Raw genomic sequence first — 25,993 nt, forward strand, 5'->3', positions numbered from 1 at the left:
CAGGTTCATTACAAAGTTCACGATGCTGTCCAGTTTTCCCAACACCAGTTGTTGAAGGGACTTTTTCCATTTGATAGTCTTTCCTGCTCTGTCAAAGATTAGTTGATCATATAGTGATGTGTCCATTTCAGGGTTTTCTAATCTTTTCCATCAATCTATGTTTTTTTTTTTTTTGCCAGTATCATCCTGTCTTGATGACTACAGCATTGTAATATAGCTTGATATCCAGAATTGTGATGCCTCCAGGTTTTTTTTCTTTTTCAAGATCTTTGGTTATTTGGGGTCTTTTGTGGTTCCATGATAATTTTAGAGTTATTTGTTCTAGCTCTGGAAAAATGCTGGTATTATTTGACAGGAAATTGAATTATTTGCATTGAATGTCTAGGTTGCTTTGGATAGTATTGTCATTTAACAATGATTTTTCTTTTAATCCATGTGCATGGAATATTTTTCCATTTCTTTGTGTTTTCTTCAATTTCTTCCATAAATGTCCCAGACTTTTCAGAGTACAGATCTTTTACTTCTTTACTTAGGTTTATTTCTAGTATATTATGGTTTTTGGTGTAATTTTAAATGGGATTGATTCCTTGGTTTCTCTTTCTCCTGCTTCGTTATTGGTGTATAGAAATGTAACACATTTCTATATGTTGATTTTGTATGCTTCAAATTTACAGGTTTATTGTACCAGTTCTAGCGGGTTTTTTTTTTTGGTTGAGTCTTTCAGGTTTTCTATATATGGTATAAAATTCAACTCCAGAACTGAATAATCTTATTAAAAAATGGCCAGAAGACATGAATAAGCATTTTTCCAAATGTGACCTGCAGATTGTCAATAAACACATGAAAAGTTGGTCAACATTTCTCCTCATCAGGGAAATATAAATCCAAACTACAATGAAATATCAACTCACACTGGTCAGAAAGGCTGAACTCAACAGCACAAGAAACAACAGGTGTTGGTAAGGATGCAGAGAAAGAGGATCCTTTTGGAGGTGCTGGTGGGAATGCACACTGGCACAGCCACTATGGAAAACAGCATGGAGGTTCCTTAGAAAGCTAAAAATACAACTACATTATGATAGAACAAATGCACTACTAGGTATTTACCCAAAGGATACAAAAATACTAATTTAAGGGAATTGTACCTCTCTGTTTATAGCAGCTATGTCACAAACAGCCCAGCTATGGAAACAACCCAGCCGAAGTATGCATTGATTGATGAATGGGTATAGAATACGTGGTATATCTACATAACCCCGTCCACGCACACTGGAATATTTCTCAGCTGCAAAAGGAATGACATTAGCTATTGTTAAGGACAGGGATGGGCCTAGAGAGTATTGTATTTACTGAAATAAGTCAGAGAAAGACAAATATATGATTTCATCCATATGTAGAATTTAAGAAACAACAAATGGGCAAAGGGACAAATAAGAGAGAAGAGGCAAACCAAGAAATAGGCGATTTTTTCAATGTTCACTTACTTATTTAGAGAGAGATGGGAGGTGGGGCAGAGGCAGATGGGAAGAGAATCCCAAGGAAACGTCGTGCTGTCAGTGCAGAAACCAAAGTGGGGCTCAGTCTCAGGAATGATGAGATCAAGACAAGAGCCCAGATCAAGAGTCGTGGGCCTAACCCATGGAACCACGTAAGCCCCACGAAACAGATACTTAACTATAGGGGAAAAACTGATGGTTACCCTGGGGAGGGTGTGTGGAGGGATGGGGAGGTAGTTGATGGGGATTAAGGGGAGCGCTCATCACGAACACTGGGTGCTGTATTGCAATGTTGAATCACTATATTTTACACCTGAAAGTAATAGTACATTGCATGTTAACTAACTGGAATTTGAAGAAAAACTCAAATAATGTATTTATAGTGCCTGTAAATGGCCATGTTGGCATACAGCCCATGAAGAAGCATTTATTGCAGAAAATATACTACCAGAAAGAATACCTAGAATATTTGAACTAAGGTATGTTCTTTTCCTTTCCCACCTCAGATCAGCAAGTAGAAACTCCAGTGCAAGTAACTGTGACTATAGGCATGTGCCCCTGAGCCTGGCAGCAACCTCCCCTCCAGACTGTTGTAGCCAATACACACGGTTCCCGGTGACCAGCTCCTGTTCAGAGGACTCTTTCCCAGAGGGACAGGATGTCAGTGACCCTAAGCTGTTTGCTGTTGAGGCCAAGCCCCAGCAGGTGCCTGAGATGTGGGACTCACTCATTGTTGGCAGCCCCACTCCCAGGAAGGAAGCTCTGCCCTGGGCACAGTCCACTAGGGATGCTGGGAACCTGATCACCCCAGACCTGACTTGTATGGCAGGAGTCTCATGCCACCAGGACAAGCAAGCCACAAGGCAGTGAAGCTGCCAGCCACCCCTAAACAGAGCCCTCAGTTTCCAAACTATTTGGAATCCTGTTTGTCCCCGACACGCCCTGCAGCTGCAGACCTTTGCCCAGAGTATTGCCCAGGGTAAGGGGGAGATGGAGTAATCCTCTAATCCAAGGAGCAAATCTGTTCCTATAGAACTGACTTCATTTCCAGCTAAGTGTGAGGAAGAAGGTCTGGGCCTCATGTTGTGGGAGAGTCAGGTGCAGGAGACAGATGGTTTCAGTGGAGGATTCCTAACCTACTCCCCCTCACCTGCAGGAGAGAGCCAGAGCCAGGGACAGTGGAGGGAACAGCTCCTGTCAGAACACACATCAGAGTATGATCTCAACAACTCTCCATTCAGAGGAGTCCGAGGTTGTAGGGTTCAGTCTGTGGAGACTCCATACATCAGAGGGTGGTTGAACATAGGAGTGCTGTCAAATGAAGCAGAGTATCTCATCATGTGGTTTGGGAAAGAAAGAGATAAGGAATACCCAACCAAACCACTGTCACCATTGTCTGGCTGTGTGAATGTCCCAGGTCATACCACCTCTGTAATTATGGGACTACCGCCCTTCCCTCCACATCATGTCTTTGAGTTTCACCTGATTTCAGGTGTGCATCAGTAGTGTCACATTTCTCTGGCAAAGCATCCCATTGATGGAAGTTTTGTACTTGGTTTATTCCTTTATCTTTAGAAAGACTTGCCTTATTCTGAGCTTCTAACACTAAGAAAGGTGCTATAAATATTTACACACCATTTATTTTCTGAGCATGGGATTTCATTCTTCAGGGACAAATACTCGGGAGTGGTATTTCCAGGTTCCTTTTTATGTCATCCATGTATAATTTCATAAGCAACAGCCAACGGTTTTCCAGAGCTGGTGTTTGTTTGTCAACCTTCCTGCATTGTTTGAGGCCCCACGTATGCTGGATGCTCACCTGGATGTTGTTGTCAGAGTTGTTCATACCTGAGCCATTGGGATGTGTGTATAGGGCATCTGTTGCGTTCTTGATTTGAATTTCCCTGACAGTCGATGGTGTGAAGAGTCTTCTCCAGTCAGTAACTAATGTGTCTATAACCTCAAGGATAGGATGTCTACTACACAAGGCTGTGCTTGTTTTATGGAGGTTTGTTTCCTTTCTTCCTATTGACTGTTGAGGGTTCTTAGCATATTCAAGATGCAGGTCCCTTGGTGGTTATGCAATTTGTGAATGTTGTCTCTTACTCTGTAACTTATCTTACTATTGGTATTCATGTGGGCAGATAATCGTATTTGATTTTCACAAAGTCTATTGATACCATTTCTTTTTATGGGTCTTGTGTTCTTAGCTATAGTTTTCATTTTCTTGATGATTGATTGCTTATGACTAATATTTTTTTTAAAATGTTTATTCTTGATAGAGAAACAGAACGTGAGGAGGGAAAAGCAGAGAGAGAGGGAGACACAGAATCTGAAGCAGGCTCCAGGTTCTGAGCTGTCAGCATAGGGCCTGACAACGGGGCTCAAACCCTCAAATTGTGACACCGAGACCTGAGCTGAAGTGAGACACTTAACTGACTCAACCATCCAGGCACCCCACTGATTTCTTGACTTCCAATGTAACTAAAAGTCTTGTTTTTTTCTGGTGTCTCTCAATGTTGACGTGTTCCCTATTTGGTCTCTGGTGACTTAGAGTTTAGTCGTTTGTTTTTAAATTTATAGACTGTAGCAAATCATTTTCGTGGCATGGTTTTTCCTAATATATGGAAATTATGTGGAAATATAGGAAATTGAAGTTCAAATTTCACAAGAGTTGCCATTCTGTGTCTCTTTGGCCAGACTGCTCATCAGATTTGATAGATATGCTCCTGGGGTCCAAAAACACGTTTACCTTTTCAGGTGGTGGGCTTTCTATATGTCTCAGGAGCCGTTGAGCTCTGTGCACACAACCGAGTTTTTGACACAATTTTTCCTTCAGAATTCTATGTGAAACCCTCAAAATCCATTTTTTGCATTGCCAATTTTAGACACTTCATGAATAGAACACATTGAAACTCTTGTATCATTTGCTAAAATTATTTTACCCTTGCGTGTGTGGGACTGTAATTTTTCTTCTTCCTTCCAAGGGGAGCTCATATCTGCATTTGTGGAATTCTTCCAGGCTTCTCATCTCTTAATACTTTTCCAACGTGCTGTGCAGTTTTTGACCAAATGAATACTTAGGTTTATTTGTACTCTACCACATTGGGTGAGAGGAGCCGCGAGACAGGCTGCATCATATGGGTTTTTTTTTTTGTCCCCTTGTATGTTACCTGTCATATTGAATGTTTATAGAACATATAGCCCCTCACTTTCATGAACCACTAACAGGGGACATGGTTCTCTTCAAGAGACAGGAAAGGAAGGCAAGGAAGCTGAGAAAGCAAGTCGGGGAAGGAAACCCAGAGCTTCTCAGGAAGCGTCAACTGTCCACACTTTCCAGTTCTGCAGATGTGGGTCCCTGCTGAGGCCCAACCTGGGTTCTTGTGCAGGTGTCTGGACAAGCTGCCCATGATGTGTGGGCACAGGGGAGTTGGGAAGGGCAGCTGTGGTTTGAATTCCAGCTCACCTGGCACTGCTGTGAAAATTCATGAGTATGTTAATTTATGTCCACCATCAGTTAGGGATATAATGAGTAAATGCAAGACGTTAGACTCACTACCTTAGATTCCATGTTCATGACAATTTGTGACAACAATTCTCCGTTCCTTTTTTCCACTTTTTAAATTTTTTAAGTTTGTGTTTAAATATTTGTTAGTTAACATATTGTGTAATATTAATTTCAGTAGTAGTATTTATTGGTTCATCACTTACATTAACACCCAGTACTCATCACAACACGTGGCCTCCTTAATCCCCAACACCCATTATCCCATCCCCCACACACGTGCCCTCCAGCAACCCTCAGTTTGGTCTCTAACCTTAGAGGTTTTTTTTTTTTTTATGATTTCTTGCTCTTTTTCCCCTTCCCCTAGATCTAAATTCCCCATAGGAGGAAATCATATGGTGTTTGTCATCTTTGACTGACTTACTTTGCTTAGCATGATGCCCTGTAGCTGCATCAACATCTTTGCAAATGGCAAGATTTCATTCTTTTTTATGACTGAGTAATATGCCATTCTATACATATAGCAGATTAATCACATGGTGGACTTTTGGTCTCTTTCCTCAGTTTGGCTGTCATAGTTAATGCTGCTGTACACATTGGGGTGCATGTACTTCCTCAAATCAGAAGTTTTGTATGCTTTGGATGAATTCCTAGTAGAGCAATTGCTGGAGTGGAAGGTTGTTTAATTTTTAGTTTTTAAACTGTTTTCTGGAATGGTCCGGGCACTTTGCATTCCCACCAAGAGTGTAAAAGGGTTCCCTTCTCTCCTCATCCTCATCAATATCTGTTGTTTCCTGAGTTGTTAATTGTAGCCATTCTGACAGGTGTGCAGTCATCTCTCATTGTAGTTTTGATTTGTAATTCTCTGATGATGAGTGATGTTGAGCATATGTTCGTCTGTGTCGGTTAGCCATCGGAATGCTTTGTTTGGAAAAGTATCTCCTCATGTCTTCTGCCCATTTCTCCACTGGATTCTTTGTATTTTGGGTGTTGAGTTTGAGAAGTTTTTTTAATAGATTTTGGATAGTAAGCCTTTATCAGATATGTGGTTTGCAAATACCTTTTTAATTTCTGTAGAATGCCTTTTAGATTAGTTGATTGTTTCTTTAGCTGTGCAGAAGGTTTTTATTTTGATGAGGTCCCAGTAGTTCAAGTTTGCTGTTGTTTCCCTTGCCTCTCTAGACACGTCTAGTAAGAAGTTGCTATGTCCCAAGTCCAGGAGGTTGCTGCCTGTTCTCCTCTAGGATTTGATGGTGTCCTGTCTCACATTTAGGTCTTTCACCCATTTGGATTTATTTTTGTGTATGGAGTAAGAAAGTGGTTCAGTTTCATTCTTCTGCATGTTCTGGTCCAGTTTTCCCAACACCCTCTGTTGACAAGGCTGTCTTTTTTCCCATTACATAGTCTTTCCTACTTCATCCAAGATGAGGTGGCCATACATTTGTGAGTCCGTATCTGGGTTTACTCTTCTGTTCTCTTGATCTATGTGTCTCTTTTGTGCTTGTAGCTTACTGTCTTGATAAGTACAGCTTTGTAATATAGCATGAAATCCATAATCATGAAGCCACCGTTTCTTTGTGTAGCAGAGACATTTCAACACTACTTGCTCCTTAAATCCATGAACATGAAGGTGTTTCCATTTCTTTGTGTCATCCTCAGTTTCTTTCACCGTTTTTAGAGTCTTCAGATTATGGATATTTTAACTCTTTAGGTATCCTATTATATTTGGTGCAGTTGTAAACGGCATGGATAGTTTTTTTATTTTTCTTTCTGTTTCTTCATTATTGCTGTGTAGAAATGCAGCCGATTTCAGTATGTTGATACTGTATCTTGTGACTTTGCTGAATTTGTGTATCAGTTCTTGCAATATTTTGGTGGAGTCTTGAGTTTTTTATATACAGTGTCATGTTATCTGTGAAGAGGGAATGTTTGACTTCTTCTTTTCTAACTTGAATGCCTTTATTTATTTATTTATTTATTTATTTATTTATTTATTTATTTTTGTTGTCTGTTTTTGAGGATAAGACTTTCACTGCTGTGTTAAGTAGAATGATGGGAGTGGACGTCCCTCTTGTGTTCCTGATAGTAGAGGAAAAAGTTTTTTTCCCCACTGAGGATATTAGCTGTGGGGTTTTCATGTATGGACTTTATGATGTTGAGGTGTGTTTCCTCTACCCCTTGTTGAGGGTTTTATCAAGAATGGATGCTGTACTATGTCAATTTTTTTTTTCATCTATTGAGAGGGTCATATCATTCGTATCCTTTCTCTGATTGATGGTATGTATTACATTGATTTATTTGTGACTATTGAACCACCCTTACAGCCAAGGAATAAATCCCACCTGGTCACATTAAAGGATCCTTTTAATGTATTGGTTGATTCAATTTGCAAGTATTCTCTTTCTTTTTTTTGTTAACGTTTATTTATTTTTGAGACAGAGAGAGACAGAGCATGAATGGGGGAGGGTCAGAGAGAGGGAGACACAGAATCTGAAACAGGCTCCAGGCTCTGAGCTCTCAGCACAGAGCCCACGCGGGACTCGAACTCACGGAATGTGAGATTACGACCTGAGCCAAAGTCGGACACTTAACCAACTGAGCCACCCAGGCGCCCCTGCAAGTATTTTCTTGACAATTGTTGCATTCTTGCTCATTAGGGCTAGTGGCCTGTAAGTCTCATTTTTAGTGGGGTTTAATCTGGTTTAAAACTGTGATCATACTCATCTTGTAGAATGAATTTGGAAGTTTTCTTTCCATTTCTATTATTTGGAACAGTTTGTGAAGACAGGAATATTCTATTCTACTTAAATAGAATATTTCACACTCTTGTTAAATATCTGGTAGAATTCACCTGTGAACCTATCTGGCCCTGGATTTTTGAGTGTCAGTAGATTTTTGATTAATGATTCAAATTCTTTGCTCATTATCAGTCTGTTCACGTTTTCTATTTCTTCCTTTTTCAGTTTAGGTAGTCTTCATTATTCTGGGAATTTATCCATTTCCTCCAGATTGCCCAATTTGTGGGCATATAAATCTCCAAACTATTGTCTCATAGATGTATTTCTGTGGTGTCAGTCGCGATGTCTCCTCTCAAATTCTGATTATATTTACTTTCGTCCTTTCTGTTTTTTTTTTGCCAAGTCTGCCCATGGGTTTTCATTTTTATTTATTCTTACAGAAACCAGCTTATAGTTTCATTCATCTGTTCTACTGTTTTTCTTTGTTTCTATATCATTTATTTCTTCTCTAATCTTTTTTGTTTACCTGTTCCTGCTGGCTTTAGGGTTCATTTGTTGTTCTTTTCCTAGTTTCTTTAGTTGTAAAGTGGTTGTGTGTTTGAGACTTTTCTTCTTTCTTGAGTTTGGCCTGTACTGCTATATAATTCACTCTTCCATCAACTTTGCTGCATCCAGATGGTTTGGAACTGGCATGTTTTCATTTTCATTTGCTTCCATGTATTTTTTATTGCTTCTGTAATTTCCTGAAAATCTCATTCAGCTTTTACTACAATGTTCTTTAACCTAATGTTTTGGTGGTGTTGCCCAAATTTTTCTTGTGGTCGACTTAAAGTTTCATAGTGTTGTGGTTTGAAAATACGCATGGAATGATCTCAGTCTTTTTGTACTTGTAGAGGGCTGATTTGTGACATAGTATGTGATCTGTTCTGGAGAATGTTCCATGCGCACTCAAAAAGAATGTGTATTCTGGTGCTTTAGGATGGAATGTTGTGAATATATCTGTTAAGTCCATTCAGTCCATGTGTCTTTCAAAGCCATTGTTTCCTTATTGATTTTCAGCTTAGATTGTCTTTCCATTGTTGTAAGTGGAGTGTTAATGTTCTCTATTATTACTATTGTCTATTATCAATGAGTTTCTTTATGTTTCTTATTAATTGAGTTATATATTTCAGTGCTTAAATTTTTGGGGTATAAATATTTAAAGCTTCAGATCTTCTTGTTGGATAGACCCCTTTATGATGATATACTGCCTTCCTGATCTCTTGTAACAAACTTTGGTTTGAAAACTGGGTAGTGTGATATGAGTGTGGTACTACAACTTTCTTTTGACGTCCATTAGTATGATAAATTATTTACCCTCCCCTCACTTTCAATCTACAGGTGTTTTAGGTTGAAAATGAGTCAATCGTGTGCAGTGTGTAGAAGGATCTTGTATTTGTTTTTATCCATTCCGGTATCCTATGTCTTTTGATTGGAGCATTTTGCCCATGTACATTCACGGTAATTATTGATAGATATAAACTTAGTGCCATAGTGTTACCTCCAAAGTCATTGTTTCTGGAGATTTTCTCTGCTTATTTCTAGTCTTTGTTACTTTTAGTCTTCCTTTCCCACTCAAAGGGTCCCCTTTAATTTCTCACAGGGCTGATTTAGAGGCCATGAACTCCTTGGGTTTTGTTTGTCTGGGAAATTCTATCACTCCTTGTATCTGAATGATTGCCTTACTGGAGAAAGTATTCTTAGCTGCATAATTTTCAATTGCGCATGTTGAGGATATGATGCCACTCCCTACTTGCATGAAGGTTTCTGTAGAGACATCTGCCATAGTTTTTTTTTTTTTTTTTTTTAATCTTCCCTTGTTAGTTGGCAACTTCTTTTGTGTTGATGCTTTTATGGTTTTTCTTTATCTGGATATTTTGCCATTTTCCTATGATATGTCTCAGTGTTGGCCTGCTTTTTATTTAATTTTTTATTTTAATGGGTGTTCTCTTTGCCTCCTAGATGTGGACGTCCGTTTCCTTCCCCAGCTTGTGGAAATTTTCACTATAATTCACTCAGCTCAAATGTATCCCCTTTTTCTCCCTCTTATTCTTTTGGGACTCCTTTCAAAAGAATGTTATTACAGTTTATGGAGTTGCCGATTTCCCTAAGTGTACGTTTGTGATGCAATATTTTAATTTTCCTCTTCTTTCCAGCTTCATTTCCCCCATACTTTTATCTTCTATGTCCCTTCCTCATTCATCTGCTTCTTTCAGCCTTGAGGTCATTATATCCGATCAGTTTCACATCTCGGTTGCAACATTTAAAATTTCATCCTGACTAGTTTTTAGGTCTTTTCTGTTTGCAGTAAGCGTATCCTTCAGGTCTCATATATTTTCCTCAAGCACAGCTAGTATCCTTATGATACTGTTTGAAAATCCTGTTTCATTATGAGAGTTTTTAGAAATTCTGTTTGAGGCACATTAGTTTATGTGTTTTAATTATATCCCTCACAATGACCTTTTATCGTTTTTTCTTTTAGGATGAATTCCTCCATCATGTTGTTGTCTATGTCTCTGCCTTCTTAAATGTTTTAGAAAATCCTGTTATCTTTTCTGCTTCTAGGGTAGTATCTTTATTGAGGAGTGTTCACATACTGTCCACGGCCTGACACTTCATGAAGCATTTGTTTTATGTTCCGTGGCACTGTGCTGTCGTGTTTTGGCTGCTCTGTCCCTCAGGACAGTCCTCTGCAGAGTTTCTTCTTGCCTACAGTGGCGAGTGTTGGACCTTGTCCCCAGTGTTGTGAGTTTTAACTAGGTGAGTTTGGTCTGCTTGTTAAAAGAGGCTAATTCCTATCTCCCCTATAGGTGAGGATATGCATCACTGTATGATCAGCTGACTTGGTGCATGTGGGGGTTTACGGTGGTCTTTGGAGGAAGGGGTGCAGTGGTGGTCTGGTTGCCAGGCACTCTTTCCTAGTAAGCAAGCACTTGATGGGGGCTGGAGTAGGTGGAGCTTGGTGTTAGTGGCTCAGCTTGCACTGGGGATGCTGTGCTGCTGAGTGAAATCTGTCCATGCTGATTGGTGGAAGGAAATATTGGCATCAGCTCCCTCTCTAGTCCCTGGAGTTGGAGGTCCCAGCCTCCCCTGTTCAGGAAGCCCTCACACAGCGAGAACACTTGTGGGTCCCAGGCTTCCGTCAGAATTGCTTTCACCCTGTCCGCGTCCAAGCCATTGGCCCATCTGGTGGCACAGGGCTCTTATGTTTTATCTCAGGAGCTCTAGCTGGGTTTGAAAACTCCAAATTGTGTGAACTCAATATGACAGGGACCCCACTGATCCTCTGGGAGAGGGTCTTGATGTGCTGTGCCTGGAGCTGATTTACCCCAGATGGGCAGCTGCATCAATACTAGGGGCTTGGAGTGCATGGTGAAGAACAACCAGAAGGCAGCGTCCAGCTAGCTGCTCTCAGAAGAGGCTCCTGTGCTAATGATCAGGGAATTTTAATGGTGCCTGTCAGCTCTCCTGTCCTATGAGAGGCAATGCCCCGTCTCCCGAATGCACTCCACAAAGGGAATTTTCTCTCCCCATGCGACCCAGGGAATACTCAGACCACAGTTGCCCTTATGGGCCTCTGCCCTCCTCCACAGGAGCACTGCTGTGCCCACCAGACTCCGCCCCAATGATGGGATTGACTTTTAAATCTTCAGTCTTCGAGCTCCATGTTTACAGCAGGTTGACTTGTCATGATTAACTTTATAGGTTATCTTGACTGTGTCATGGGTGCCCAGATTTACCACTGTTTCTGTGGATGTCTGTGATGTGTTCCAGAAGAGATTGGAATTTCCATCCATGGTTTCTTTCGGCCTGGGCACCACCCATTCCATTAAGTTTGTGAATAGAATCTGATGCAGATGGAGGAGAAATTCCCTTATTTTTACTTCCCATGTGCTTGTTTGAACTGGAATATTGGTCTCCTCTGGCCCTTTTTCTGAGAGTTACATTATCAGCTCTCCACGTTCTGAGACTAGACACTAGTCAGAATCAGACAAGAATTACATCACGGGTTTTCCTGAGTCTTCAGCTTGTGACAGTAGATCATGGGTCTTCTCAACATATTTAGTTATGGAAACCAATGACATTTTGGTTGTGTTCCTCTGGGGAATCTTGACTAATACATGGAGATTGTCTCTCCTTTAGAGTAATTGAATAAAGCTGTAGCTCATTTAAAGTCCTGAGTAGCAAAGGGCTATGAAGAAAGTGTCACGTTGTTTGACTGGGACAAGGGCTGGGTGAGGATAAGGAGGAGCTGTGGGATCCTGTGGTCCTGGCTGCACAGGGAGCGCATCTGGGAATCCTGTAAATGTGCAGCTGTTGTGCCTCAGGAAATCTGTAATTCACTCATGTTGAGGGACCGGAGTAAGCAAGTGCAAACAACTGTGTCTTTGTGCATGTTTGTCTAGTTTCCCTATGACAACCCAGTTGCTAATTCAGAGAGTTAATAGGTAAACACAGAATCATATAACCAGGGAGGCTCCCTGGGGAAACTGCTGTGTGGAGAGGAAGCCCCAGACCCTGACAGGAAAACTGCCTGTAACCTCCATGTGCACCTGCGCCTGGGAACACAAAGGAGAATTGTGCATAGTGTGCGCCCCCTGGTGGTGCTGATCCCCTCCTTCAGGGAGGTTTGTGTCTGGGCTCGCAGTGATGTCCCCTTACTGTGTCTTTCGCACAGTAATATGTGGCCGTGTCCTCGGTCTTGAGGTTGTTCATCTGCAGATACAGCGTGTTCTTGGCGTTGTCTCTGGAGATGGTGAATCGGCCCTTCACGGAGTCTGCGTAGTATGTGCTACTTCCATCACTATAAATGCCTGCGACCCACTGCAGCCCCTTCCTTGGAGCCTGGCGAACCCAGCTCATGTCGTAGCCACTGAAGGTGAATCCAGAGGCCACACAGGTGAGTCTCAGGGACCCCCCCGGCTTCACCAGGTCTCCCCCAGACTCCACCAACTGCACGTCACACTGGACACCTGCAGACACAAACATCTTGGTCAGGAAACTGTCACACATCCACTCTTTCTCAGTCATGTCCACTCACACACTCAGTGTCTCCCATTCACCATGAATTACCTTTTAAAAGAGCAACCAGGAAAACCCAGCCCAGCACAAACTCCATGGTGAGGTGTGTGTGTTCTGTGCTGATCACAGAATGGGAACACCTGGGACTCCCGGGGCTGGGGCTCCTCTCCCAGCTGCACGTTCGAGCTGGGTTGGTTTTATCAGCACAGGGAGGGCCCCATTTGCATGTCCTCTGACATATATATCAAGTTCCAGACTTAGGTTTGATTTTGTAAAAGTGAATGACATGGTTAGGGACGTACTTCTACATTAGTTTGTGTGGATGGCGGTGTGACAATATGAAGAATTCTTTTTTTTTTTTTCAGTTTTGGGTTTTTACCTTAATTAATGGAGGCTTCGGCATAACCTTTAAGAAACATTTACCTCAACAGCATGATCACGCATTATTTTCTCTTAAAATATTTTAATTTTTTTATTATTAATTAGTATTTATTTTTAGTTTTAAAAATTAACATCCAAATTAGTTATTATATAGTGCAACAATGATTTCAGGAGTAGATTCCTTAGTGCCCCTTACCAGTTTAGCCCATCCCCCCTCCCACAACCCCTCCAGTAGCCCTCTGTTTGTTCTCCATATATATGAGTCTCTTGTGCTCTGTCCCCTCCATGTTTTCATATTATTTTTGTTTCCCTTCCCTTATGTTCATCTGTTTTGTCTCTTAAAGTCCTCATATGAGTGAAGTCATATGAGTTTTGTCTTTCTCTGACTGACTCATTTCACTTCGCATAATACCCTCTAGTTCCATCCACATAGTTGCAAATGGCAAGATTTCACTCTTTTTGATTGCCAAGTATTACTCCACTGTATATATTTACCCCTTCTTCTTTATCCATTCATCCATCGATGGACATTTGGCTCTTTCCATACTTTGGCTATTGTTGATAGTGCTGCTATGAACATGGGGGTGCATGTGTCCCTTTGAAACAGAACACCTGTGTCCCATGGAGAAATGCCTAGTAGTGCAATTGCTGGGTCATAGGGGAGTTCTATTTTTAGTTTTTTGAGGAATCTCCATACAGTTTTTCAGAGTGGCTGCACCAACTTGCATTGCCCCCAAAATGCAAAAGAGATCTTCTCTCTGCATCCTTGCCAACATCTGTTGTTGACTGAGTTGTTAATGTTAGCCATTCTGACAGGTGTCAAGTGGTATCTCATTAGGGATTTGATTTGCATTTCCGTGATGATGAGTGATGTGGAGCATTTTTTCATATGTCGGTTGGCCATCAGGATGTCTTCCTTGGAGAAGTGTCTATTCATGTCTTTTTCCCGTTTCTTCACTGGATTGTGTTTTGGGTGTTGAGTTTGATAAATTCTTTATAGATTTTGGATACTAACTCTTTATCTGAGATGTCATTTGCAAATATCTTCTCCCATTCTGTCAGTTGAATTTTAGTTTTGCTGATTGTTGCCTTCACTATGCAGAAAATTTTGATTTTGATGAGGTCCCAGTAGTTCATTTTTGCTTTTTTTCCCCTTGCCTCTGGGGACGTGTTGAGTAGGAAGTTGCTGCGGCCAAGATCAAAGATGTTTTTGCCTGCTTTCTGCTCGAGGATTTTGATGGCTTCCTGACTTACATTGAGGTCTTTCATCCATTTTGAGTTATTTTTGTGTATGGTGTAAGAAAGTGGTCCTGGTTCATTCTTCTGCATGTCGCCGTTCAGTTTTCCCAGCACCACTTGCTGAAGACAGTGTCTTTATTCCATTGGATAATCTTTCCTGCTTTGTCAAAGATTAGTTGGCCATATATTTGTGGTTCCATGTCTGGATTTTGTATTCTGTTCCATTGATCTGAGTGTCTGTTCTTGTTTTTTTTTTAATATTTTTTGGCATTTATAAATTACTTTTCAGAGACAGAGACAGAGCATGAGCGGGGGAGTGTCAGAGAGAGAGGAAGACACAGAATTCCAAGCAGGCTTCAGGCTCTGAGCTGTCAGCACACAGCCTGATGTGGGATCTAACTCACGAACTGCCAGATCGTGACCTGAGTCAAAGTCAGATGCTTAACAGACTGATCCACTCAGATGCCCCTGAGTGTCTGTTCTTGTGCCAGTACCATACTGTCTTGATGATTACAGCTTTGAAGTATAGCTTGAAGTCTGGGATTGTGATGCCTCCTGCTTTGGTTTTCTTTTTCAAGATTTCTTTGTCTATTCGGCGGCTTTTCTGGTTCTATACAAATTTTAGGATTATTTTTTCTAGCTCTGTGAAGAATGCTGGTATCACTTTGATCGGGATTGCATTGAATATGTAGGTTACTTTGGGTACTATCAGCATTTTAGCAATATTTGTTCTTCCTATTCAGGAGCGTGGAATCTTTCCCCATATTTTGTCTTCTTCAATTTCTTTCATAAGCTTTCTATAGTTTTCAGTATAAAGATTTTTCACCTCTTTGGTTAGATTTATTCCTGGGTATTTTATGGTTTTTGGTGCTACTGTAAATGGGATAGATTCCTTGATTTCTATTTCTGTTGCTTCATTGTTGGTGTATAGGAATGCAACCGATATCTCTGTGTTTGTTTTATATCCTGCCACTTTGCTGAATTCATGAATCAATTCTAGCAGTTTTTTGGTGGGGTCTTTTGGGTTTTCCATATAGAGTATCATGTCATCTGTGAAGAGTGAAAGTTTGACCGTCTCCTGGCAATATGGATGCCTTTTATTTCTTTGTGTTGTCTGAGTGCAGAGGCTAAGACTTCCAATACTATGTTGAATAACAGTGGTGAGAGTGGATATCCCTGTCTTGTTCCTGACCTTAGGGAGAAAGCTCTCAGTTTTTCCCCATTGAGGATGATATTAGCATTGGGTCGTTCATAGATGGCTTTTATGATCTCGAGGTATGGTCCTTCTATCCCTACTTTCTTGAGGGTTTTTATCAAGAAAGGATGTTGTATTTTGTCAAATGCTTTCTCTGCACCTATGGAGAGGATCATATGGTTCCTGTCCTTTCTTTTATCGATGTGATGAATCACGTGAATTGTTTTACAGATATTGAGCCAGCCCTGCATCCCAGGTATAAATCCCGCTTGGTTGTGGTGAATAATTTTTTAATGTATTATTGTTTCTGGTTGGATAATATCTTGTTGAGGATTTTTGCATCCATGTTCATCAGGGAAATTGGTGTATAGTTCTCTTTTTAAGTGTTGTCTGTGTCTGTTTTTGGAATCAAGGTAATGCTGGCTTCATAGAAAGAGTTTGGAAGTTTTCCTTCCATTTCTAATTTTTTGAACAGTTTCAAGAGACTAGGTGTTAACTCTCCCTTAAATGCTTGGTAGAATTCCCCTGGAAAGCCATCTGGTTCTGGACTGTTGTCTTTTGGCAGATTTTTGATTACTAATTCGATTTCCTTACCTGTTAAGGGTCGGTTCAAATTTTCTATTTCTTCCTGTTTCAGTTTTGGTAGTGTATATGTTTCTAGGAATTTGTCCATTTCTTCCAGATTGCCCATTTTATTGGCATATAATTGCTCATAACATTCTCTTATTACTGTTTTTATTTCTGTTGTGTTGGTTGTGATCTCTCCTCTGTCATTCTTGATTTTATTTATTTGGGTCCTTTCCTTTTTCTTTTTGATCAAACTGGATAGTGGTTTATCAATTTTGTTAATTCTTTCAAAGAACCAGCTTTTAGTTTCATTGATATGTTCTACTGTGTTTTGGTTTCGATAGCACTAATTTCTGCTCTAATCTTTAGTATTTCCTGCCTTCTGCTGGTTTTGGGTTTTATTTGCTGTTCCTTTTCCAGCTCTTTAGTCATAAGGTTAGGTTGTGTATCTGAGATCTTTCTTCCTTCTTTAGGAAGGCCTGGATTGCTATATACTTTCCTCTTATGACCGCCTTTGTTGCATCCTAGAGGTTTGTGTTGTGGTGTTTTCATTTTCATTGACTTCCATATACTTTTTAATTTCTTCTTTAACTGCTTGGTTAGCCCATTCATTCTTTGGTAGTTTCTTCAGTCTCTAATTATTTGTTACATTTCCAAATTTTTTCTTGGGGTTGATTTTGAGTTCATGACATTGTGGCCAGAAAATATACATGGTATGATCTCGATCTTTGTGTACTTACTTAGGGCTGAATTGTGTCCCAGTGTATGGTCTATTCTGTAGAAATTTCCATGTGCACTGGAGAAGAGTGCATATTGTGTTGCTTTAGGATGAAATGTTCTGAATGTATTTGTTAAGTACTTCTGGTCCAGTGTGTCATTCAAAGCCATTGTTTTCTTGTTGATTTTTTGATCAGCTGATCTGTTTATTGTTGTAAATGGGGTGTTGAAGTCTCCTACTATTATGATATTCTTATCGATGAGTTTCTTTATGTTTGTGATTGATTTCTATATTTGGGTGCCCTCACAATTGGCGCATAAATGTTTACAATTGTTAGGTCTTCTTGGTGGATAGACCCTTTGATTATGAATGATATAATGCCATTCTGCATCTCGTGATGCGGTCTTTATTTTAAAGTCTAGATTGATATCAATATGGCTACCCCGGCTTTCTTTTGTTGAACATTAGCATGATAGATGGTTCTCCTTCCCCTTATTTTCAATCTGGAGGCGTCTTTAGGTCTAAAGTGGGTCTCTTGTAAAAAGCATATAGATGGATCTTGTTTTCTTCTCCATTCTGTTACCCTATGTCTTTTGATTGGGGCATTGAGTCCATTGACGTTTAGAGTGAGTACTGAAAGATAGGAGTTTATTGCTATTATGATGCTTGTAGAGTTGGAGTTTATGGTGGTGTTCTTTGGTCTTTCTAACCTTTGTTGATTTTGGTATTTATTTATTTATACAGATATATTTTCATCTTTTCTCCCCTCAGAGATTCCCACTTAAAATTTCTTGCAGGGCTGGTTTAGTGGTCACAAACCCATTTAATTTTTGTTTTACGGGAATCTTTTTATCTCGCCTTCTATTTTGAATGACAGCCTTGCTGGATACAGAATTCTTGGCTGCATATTTTTCTGATTTAGCACACTGAATACATCCCGCCACTCCTTTGTGGCCTGCCAAGTTTCTGTGGATAGGTCTGCTAAACCTGATCTGTCTTCCCTTGTAAGTTATGGACTTTCCCTGTTGGTTTTATGATTCTCTCCTTGCCTGAGTACTTTGTCAGTTTGACTATGATGTGCCTTGTTGATGGTCGGTTTTGGTTGAATCTAATGGGAGTCCTCCGTGCTTCCTGGATTTTGATGTCTGTGTCTTTGCCCAAGTTAGGAAAGATTTCCGCTATGATTTGCTCACATAACCCTTCCACCCCTATTTCTCTCTTCCACTTCTGGGACCCCTATGATTCTCATGTTTTTCCTTTTTAATGAGTCACTGATTTCTGTAATTCTTAAATCTTGCTCTTTTGCCTTAATCTCCTCTTTTTTTCTGTTTCATTATTCTCTATAAGGTTGTCCTCTATAACACTGATTCTCTGTTCTGCCTCATCCATCCGTGCCAACGCTGCATCCATCTGTGATTGCAGCTTAGGTATAGCATTTTAAATTTCATTCTGTCTATTTTTTACTTCTTTTATCTCTGCAGAAAATGATTCTAATCTATTTTTGACTGCAGCTAGTATTCTTATTATTGTGATTCTAAATTCGGGTTCGGAAATCTTGCTTGTATCTGTGTTGGTTAAATCCCTGGCTGTCGTTTCTTCGTGGTCTTTCTTTTGGGGTGAATTCCTTCGTTTTGTCATTTTGAAGGGAGAAAAGGAATTAATGAGGTCGCAAAATTGAAATTAAAAGATAAAATTACAGAAATATTAAAATTAAAAATTAAACACACACACACAAATTGAACGGAATATGCTAGATCCTAGGTGTGTTTTGTTCTGGGTGTTGAAAGTGGATTGACAGATTAGAGAAAAAAATGGGAGGGGGAGAAAAAAAAGGAAATAATTTGAGAATTTGAAAAAATGAATACAATGAAGTAGACTAAAATGAGAGGATGGGAGTAAAATAGAGTTTGAAAAAATATACAGAAAAGTAAAGAATATAGTAGAAAAAATAAAGAACAATATTTTTAATAAAAATTAAAATAAATGTGATTTTTTTCTTTTTCTGTATTCTAGAAAAAAGAGAGGAAACAAAAAAGAGAAAAAAGACACAAAAAGGAAAAAAAAGGAAATTATTTGAAAATTCAAAAAGTGAATACACCGTCGTAGACTAAAATAAAATGATGGAAGTAAAATAGAATTTGAAAAAAATTTACATAAAAGCAATCAATATAGTAAAAAAATTAAAGAAAAATATTGTTAATAGAAATTGAAAGTAAAATGAAGTTTTTCTCATTCTGCATTCAAGAAAAACTACAGAAACGAAGAAGAGAAAAAAAAGAAAGAAAAAATAAAAGGGAAACTGGAAGTTTGAAAACGGGAATACACTGAAGTAGAGTAAAAAAAATGTTGGAAGTAAAATAGAATTTGAAAAAAAAGTACAGAAATGTAAAAAATATAGTAATAAAAATTAAAGAAAAATATTTTTAATAATATTTGATAAGAAAAATAATTTTTTCTGTTTCTGCCTTGAAGATAAAGAAAAGAAGTGTAAAAGAGAAAAAGAAAAAAAAGAAAGACAATTGACTAGGTGAACCTGCTAACAGATTGAAGTAGGACTGAAATTACTTTGTTATCCCCTAGATGTCAGTCTATGTAGCTCTTTATAGTCTATAAAGTAAGCGGCAGTGAGACTTGTGTTCCTGAAGAGCCCTGTTGGCCCAGTTGGGTGGGGCTCAGTGTAATGGCTCCGCTCTCCACTAGATGGCGATTTTAGGCTCCTGGGGTGGATTGTTGTGGTGCTTGTAGGTGCGAATGCACATGCCGGGAGAGGTGAAAATGGCACCACCCAGCTACCCAGTCTGTTCTCCTGGATCAGCAATTGCGCACCCATCCTCTGTCTTCAGCCCTTGTCCACTCCCTGCTCCTTCACTCTCCGTGACCAGGCCCGAGGCCTCACCTCTCTCCCAAGTTTTGTCACAGACGCGGCTGTTTTCCCCGGACCCTTACATCCAAAGGACCGCAGCTTTGACCTGTTCTGCCCCTCTGTGGGAGGGTCTCACCAAGCAATGGCCCAATGAGCAATGGCCGAATATCAGCAGCACCTAGGAATGCTTGCTGGACCCTGTTGTTGTCGGTGCCCCGAGACTTTGGCCAGGTACCAGCCCGCCCCAGAAAGAGTTCGCGAGAGAGTGTAGCAGCAGCGTTTCATGGATTATGCAAAATCACAACACACGTCTGGCACCAGGCTTCACCCTAAACGACCTTGTTCCAGCACCAGCGAATGTGGCCGTTTTCCGGGGTCTGCTGGGACCAGAGGGCTTTGGCAGTCTCCTCCAAATGTCCTTCCAGCAGTGCAACTGCCTCTCCCCGTGTGGCCTGAGAACATCCCGGACCCCACTCTGTTCCTGGGATTCTCCCTTCCCACCAGAGCACCTCCAGGTATCGAGCTGTGGAGTTGCAGCCTTTGCACTCCCCTTGTTTACAGTCTTAGTGGAATTTACATACTCTCCTTTCTCCTTTCTCCCTTTTTAGTTGAGTCCCTGTGGCTGTTTCCAATTTTCCACTTTCTCTCCAGCTGCTTTTGGGGAGGGGTGCTTTTCCTTTATTCTCCCCCACTCCCCAGTCTCCGTCCTCTCTCCGCCTGCAAAAGCACCTCCCTTCCTGCAGCTTCATGCTCCCCAAGGTCCCCTCTCCACGCCACGTACTGTTGAATTCTGTGGTTCAGGTTGTGCAGATTGTTGTGTTAATCCTCAATCAGTTTTCTAGGTGTGTAGGATGGTTTAGTGTTGGTCTGGCTGTATTTCATGGACGCGAGACACACAAAAATCTTCCACGTTGTTCCGCCATCTTGTCTCCTCCCCCATTGACTGCCTGATTTTCAATTGAACATGTGAGGATATTATGCCACTCCCTTCTTTCCTGCAGGTTTCTGTGGACACTTCTGCCATAGTCTTTTTTTATCTTCCCGTATTCGTTCGCAAACTCTTCTGACTTCATGCTTATAGGGTTTTTTTAATCTGTGTATTTTGTGAATTTTACTATGTTATGTCTCAGAGTTGGCCTGCTTTTTTTTTTTTTAATTTTAATGGGAATTCTCTGTGGCTCATAGATGTGGACGTCTGTTTCCTTCACCATTTAGTGGAAATTTTCCACTCCAATGCGCTCAGACAAAACTTCTCCCCTTTTTTTCTCCCTCTCTTCTTCTTCTGGGACTCCTTTGAAAAGAATTTTATTACACTTTATGGAGTTGCTGATTCCCTAAGTATACGTTTGTGATGCAATACTTTAATTTTCTTCTTCTTTCCTGCTTCATTTCTCACAAAATTTTATCTTCCATGGCACTTACTCATTCGTCTGCTTCTTTCTGCCATGAGTTCATTATATCCAATCAGGTTCACATCTTGGTTACAGCATTTTAAAAGTTTCAGCCTGACCTGGTTTTAGGTCTTTTCCATCTGTACTCAGGGTATCCTCATGTCTTCTAGGCTTTCTCAAGCACAGGTAGTATCCTTATGATAGTTTTTAAAAGTTCTGTTTCCTTATGATAGGTATTAAATTCTGTTTGAGTCTTATTATTTATATGTGTTTTAATTATATCCCTGGCAATGTCCTTTTATGGTTTTTTCTTTTGGCATGAATTCCTCTATCACTCTGTATGTCCATGTCTCCTCTTTCTTAAGTGTTTTAGGAAAATCCTGTTATGTTTTCTGCTTCTAGAGTAGTGTCTTTTTTGAGAAATGTTTACATACTGTTAACAACCTGACATTCTGGAAGCATTTCTTGCATGTGCTGTGTGCACTGTGCTGTCTTGTATTGGCTGCTCTGTCCCTCAGGTCAGTCCTCTGCAGAGATCTCCTTGCCTCCAGGGGAGATTTTTTCAACATTGTCCATAGTGTTGTGAGTTTTAACTAGGTGAGTTTGGTCTCCTTATTAAAAGAGGCTGATTCCTATTTCCCCTAGAGGTGAAGCTATGCCTCACTCTATGGTCAGTAGACTTGGTGCCTGTGGGGGTATATGGTGGTCTTTGGAGGGAGGGGTGCAATGGTGATCTGGGTTGTAGGCACTCTTTCCCTAGTAAGGAAGCACCTGAGGAAGGAAAGGTGGGTATGTCTTGGTGTCAGTGGCTCAGTATCTACTGGGGGGTGTTGGGCTGCTCACTGAATTCTGTCCATGATAATTGGTGGGAGGAAATATTGGCATCAACTCCTTCTCTAGTCCCTGCAGTTGGAGTTTCCAGCCACCCCTGTTCAGGAAGCCCTCACATAGAGAGAACAATCTGTACTCATGGGTCCCAGGCTTCCTTCAGAACCCGGCCTTCACCCTGCCTTTGTCCAATCCATTGGCACACCTGGCAGCTTAGGGCTCTTATGTTTTATCTCAGGAGCTCTAGCTGGGTTTGAATACACCAAATTGTTGAACTCAATGTGACAGGGACCCCACTGATCCTCTGGGACAGTGTGTTGCTGGGATGTGGTTGGAGCTGGTTATCCCAGAAGGGCAGTTGCATGAACACTAGGAGTTTGGAGTTCATGGTGAGGAAGAACAAGAAGGGAGCGTTCAGTTAGCTGCTCTCGGCAGAGGCTCCTATGCTAATGACCAGGGCAGTGCAATGGTGCCTGTCAGCTCTCCTGCCCCATGAGAGGCAATGCCCTGTCTCCCAAATGCACTCCAAGACGGTAACTGTCCCACCCGATATGACCCAGGGGACCCTCAAACCGCAGCAGTCCCTATGGGCCTCGGGGCTCCTTCTCCACAGGAGCACTGCTATGCCCACCAGGGTCCACCCCAGTGATGGCATGGACTTCTAAATCTTCAGTTTTTGAACTCAACATTTACAGCATGTTGACTTGTCATGATTACCTTTATGTGTCATCTTGACTGCGTTATGGGAGTGTCCAGATTCACAACTGTTTCTGTGTATGTCTGTGATGAGTTTCCAGAAGAGATTGGCATTTCCATCCATGGTTTCTTTCTGCCTGGGCATCACCCATTCCATCACAGTTCTGAGTAGAATCCGACGCAGAGGGAGGAAGAATTCCCTCATTTTTACTTCCCATGTGCTTGTTTGAAGTGGAACATTGGTCTCCTCCTGCCCTTGTTCTTAGAGTTACATCATAGGCTCTGCAGGTTCTGAGACTAGACACTAGTTCAGAATCAGGCGAGAATTATACCACTGGTTTTCCTGGCTTTCCAATTTGTGACAGTAGATCATGGGACTTCTCAGCATATTTTGTCATGGAAACCAATGTGCTTTGGCTTCTGTTGCTTGAGGGAATCCTGACTAATACATGCAGATGATTTATCTCTTGTTTAGAGGAATTGAATAAAGTTGTAGCTCATTTAAAGTCCTGAGTAGCAAAGTGCCATGAAGGAAGTGTCACGTTGTTTGATTGGGACATGGGCTGGGTGAAGATAATGGGGAGCTGTGGGAGCTTGTGGTCCTGGCTGCACAGGGAGTGCATCTGGGACTCATGTAAATGTTCAGCTATTGTGCCTCAGGAAATCTGTAATTCACTCATGTTGAGGGACAGGAGAAAGCAATGCAAACAACTGTGTCTTTGTGCATGTTAGGGTAGTTTTCCTAGGAAAACAATGATCTAATTCACACAGGTAATAGGTAAACACAGAATCCTGTGTCCAGAGAGGCTCCCTGGAGAAACTGCTGTGTGGACAGGAAGCCCCAGACCCTGACAGGAAACCTGCCTGTAACCTCCATCTGCACCTGCGCCTGGGAACACAAAGGAGAATTGTGCATAGTGTGCGCCCCCTGGTGGTGCTGATCCCCCCTGCAGGGAGGTTTGTGTCTGGGCTCCCAGCGAGGTCCCCTCACCCTGTCTCTTGCACAGTAATATGTGGCCTTGTCCTTGGCCCACAGGTTGTTCATCTGCAGATACAGCGTGTTCTTGGAGTTGTCTCTGGAGATGGGGAGTCGGCCCTTTACTGAGTCTGTGTAGTACGTGCTACTTCCATCATCATAAATATATGTGAGCCACTACACCCCTTTCCTGGAACCTGGCGAACCCAGCTCATTCCATATCTACTGAAGGTGAATCCAGAGGCTACACAGGTGAGTCTCAGGGACCCCCCAGGCTGCACCAGGTCTCGTCCAGACTCCGTCAGCTGCACGTCACACTGGACACCTGCAGACACCGACATCTTGGTCAGGAAACTGTCACACATCCACTGTTTCACTCATATCCACTCACAGACTCAGTGTCTCCCGTTCACCATGAATTACCTTTTAAAAGGGCAACCAGGAACACCCAGCCAAGCACAAACTCCATGGTGAGGTGTCTGTTCTGTCCTGATCAGAGAATGGGAACACCTGGGACTCCCGGGGCTGGGGCTCCTCTCCCAGCTGCGGAGTCTGGATGGGCTGGTTTTATCAGCACAGAGAGGACCCCATTTGCATGTGCTCTGACATATATATCAAGCTCCAGTCTTAGATTTGATTCTTTAAAAGTGAACTACAGGGTTAGGGACGCACTTGTAGTTTAGTTTGTGTAGATGGTGTTTGACAATATGAATAATTGTATTCAGTGAGTACAGGTGTATTTGCAGTCCTGTGTGCATTTTTACAGGTCTTTCATCAACATAGATCATTTTCACTCTACAAGTATTTTACATACTTTTTGAAATTTAACCCAAAATACTTTATTCTGTCATTTTCACTTGTATAATTTTGTTATTTATTTTGCATGTATTTTCATGCTGGTGTGTAGAATCACAGGTGGTTTGTTTTTATTTATTTTCTTTGTTCATTTTGCATCCTGCTCTTTTCCTCATTTATAAAAACTGGTTCTAATATTTTTTGTGGTATCTCTAGGGTTTTGTTATGTTTAAGATCAATGTCACCTGCAAACATGTAATTTTCCTTCCTCCTTACTGATTTAAATGTCTTTTATTTTTTTTATTCCCTATTTTTTTCTGGTTATGTCTTCCAATGGTAGGAGAAGAAAGCTTTTCCCTTCTTTTCTTCTGGGATTTAGCCAGTGTAAGGATTCAATTGACATAAGACATATCTACAGGAGAGAATAAATTTCATTTTGTAAGTGCATGGCCTTCCTAATGACATGACACCCAGAGAAAGGACAAAGCAGGTGGCACTTGTGTCTTTCAGACAAAAAAAACATTGGGTTTGGCAAGAGTTAAGTTTGGGGTCACCAAGTAAGTAGGTTTGTTTGCATAGCCTTCTTGTCCCTGTATTCTTTATTCTGGTTCTAACGATGGTTCTTCCCTCTTGGTACATGGGAGGGAGATTTATATCCTGCTGACAAGGGACAATGGAGAGTCTGAGTGTACTTGGACTCTTTCTCAAGTGACTTTCACCCAAATAAGCAGTGTGACAAGATGACATAGTTTGAGGTGGCATATGTATTCTTCACGTTACATGGGGAACACTTATGTTAGGGGTGACCATCATTGCCTGGCTCCTGATTTGACAGGAAAGCCTTCAGCATTTTACCGTTCAATATGCTGTCAGGTGTGGGCTTTTCATAGTGGCCATGATCATGTGGAGGTAATTTCCTTCAGTCCCTTTTTAATTGGGTTCTTTTTAAATGATGAACATGTGTTGAATTTTGTCTAATGTTTTTTTGAATCAATTAATGATGGCTTTGATTCAGTCATTCCCTCTGTTAAGGGAGGACGTCACATTTATGCATCTGTGTATGTTGAAGGATCCTTGCATCCCTGGAGTGAATCCCACTGGATTATGTTGTATGATCCTCTCAATGTTCTGTTGAATTCAGTAAGCTCAGATTTTGTGAAGGAATTTTGCATGTATGTTCATTTGAGATAGTGACCTGTAGTTTCCCTTCTTGTGGTGTCTTTCTTTGGTTTTGGTGTGAAAACAATGCTGTCCTCACAAATTTCATTTGGGAGTGCTGTTTTTTTATCAGTGGTTTGTAATAGTTTGAGAAATATTGGCATTAATTCCTCTTTAAATACTTAGTAGAAGTTTTGATAAAGCCATGGACTCCTAGGCAGATTTTTTGCAGGGTGAGGTTTTAGATAGAGAAATCTTATTAATTTTTCTTTTGTTCCTTTTGTATTTTTCCATGAAGCAGTCTTGGTGGCCTGCCTTATGGCATAAAATGTGTAATTTGTTCCTGGTGATCTAATTGTTGGCCTATAAATACCTAAGTTTTT

General features: G+C 40.9%; 1 gene segment (V, D, J or C); it reads right to left on the minus strand.

Annotated features, from left to right (window-relative positions):
- Positions 1–12,170: 12,170 nt before the first annotated feature.
- LOC122223235 lies at positions 12,171–24,298 on the minus strand. The segment is given in 2 exon segments: positions 12,171–12,754; positions 24,081–24,298. Coding segments are annotated over 2 exon segments (399 nt in total).
- Between the last annotated feature and the right edge of the window lie 1,695 nt (positions 24,299–25,993).

Source organism: Panthera leo, chromosome B3 (assembly GCF_018350215.1).
Source record: "Panthera leo isolate Ple1 chromosome B3, P.leo_Ple1_pat1.1, whole genome shotgun sequence".
Lineage (NCBI taxonomy): Eukaryota > Metazoa > Chordata > Mammalia > Carnivora > Felidae > Panthera > Panthera leo.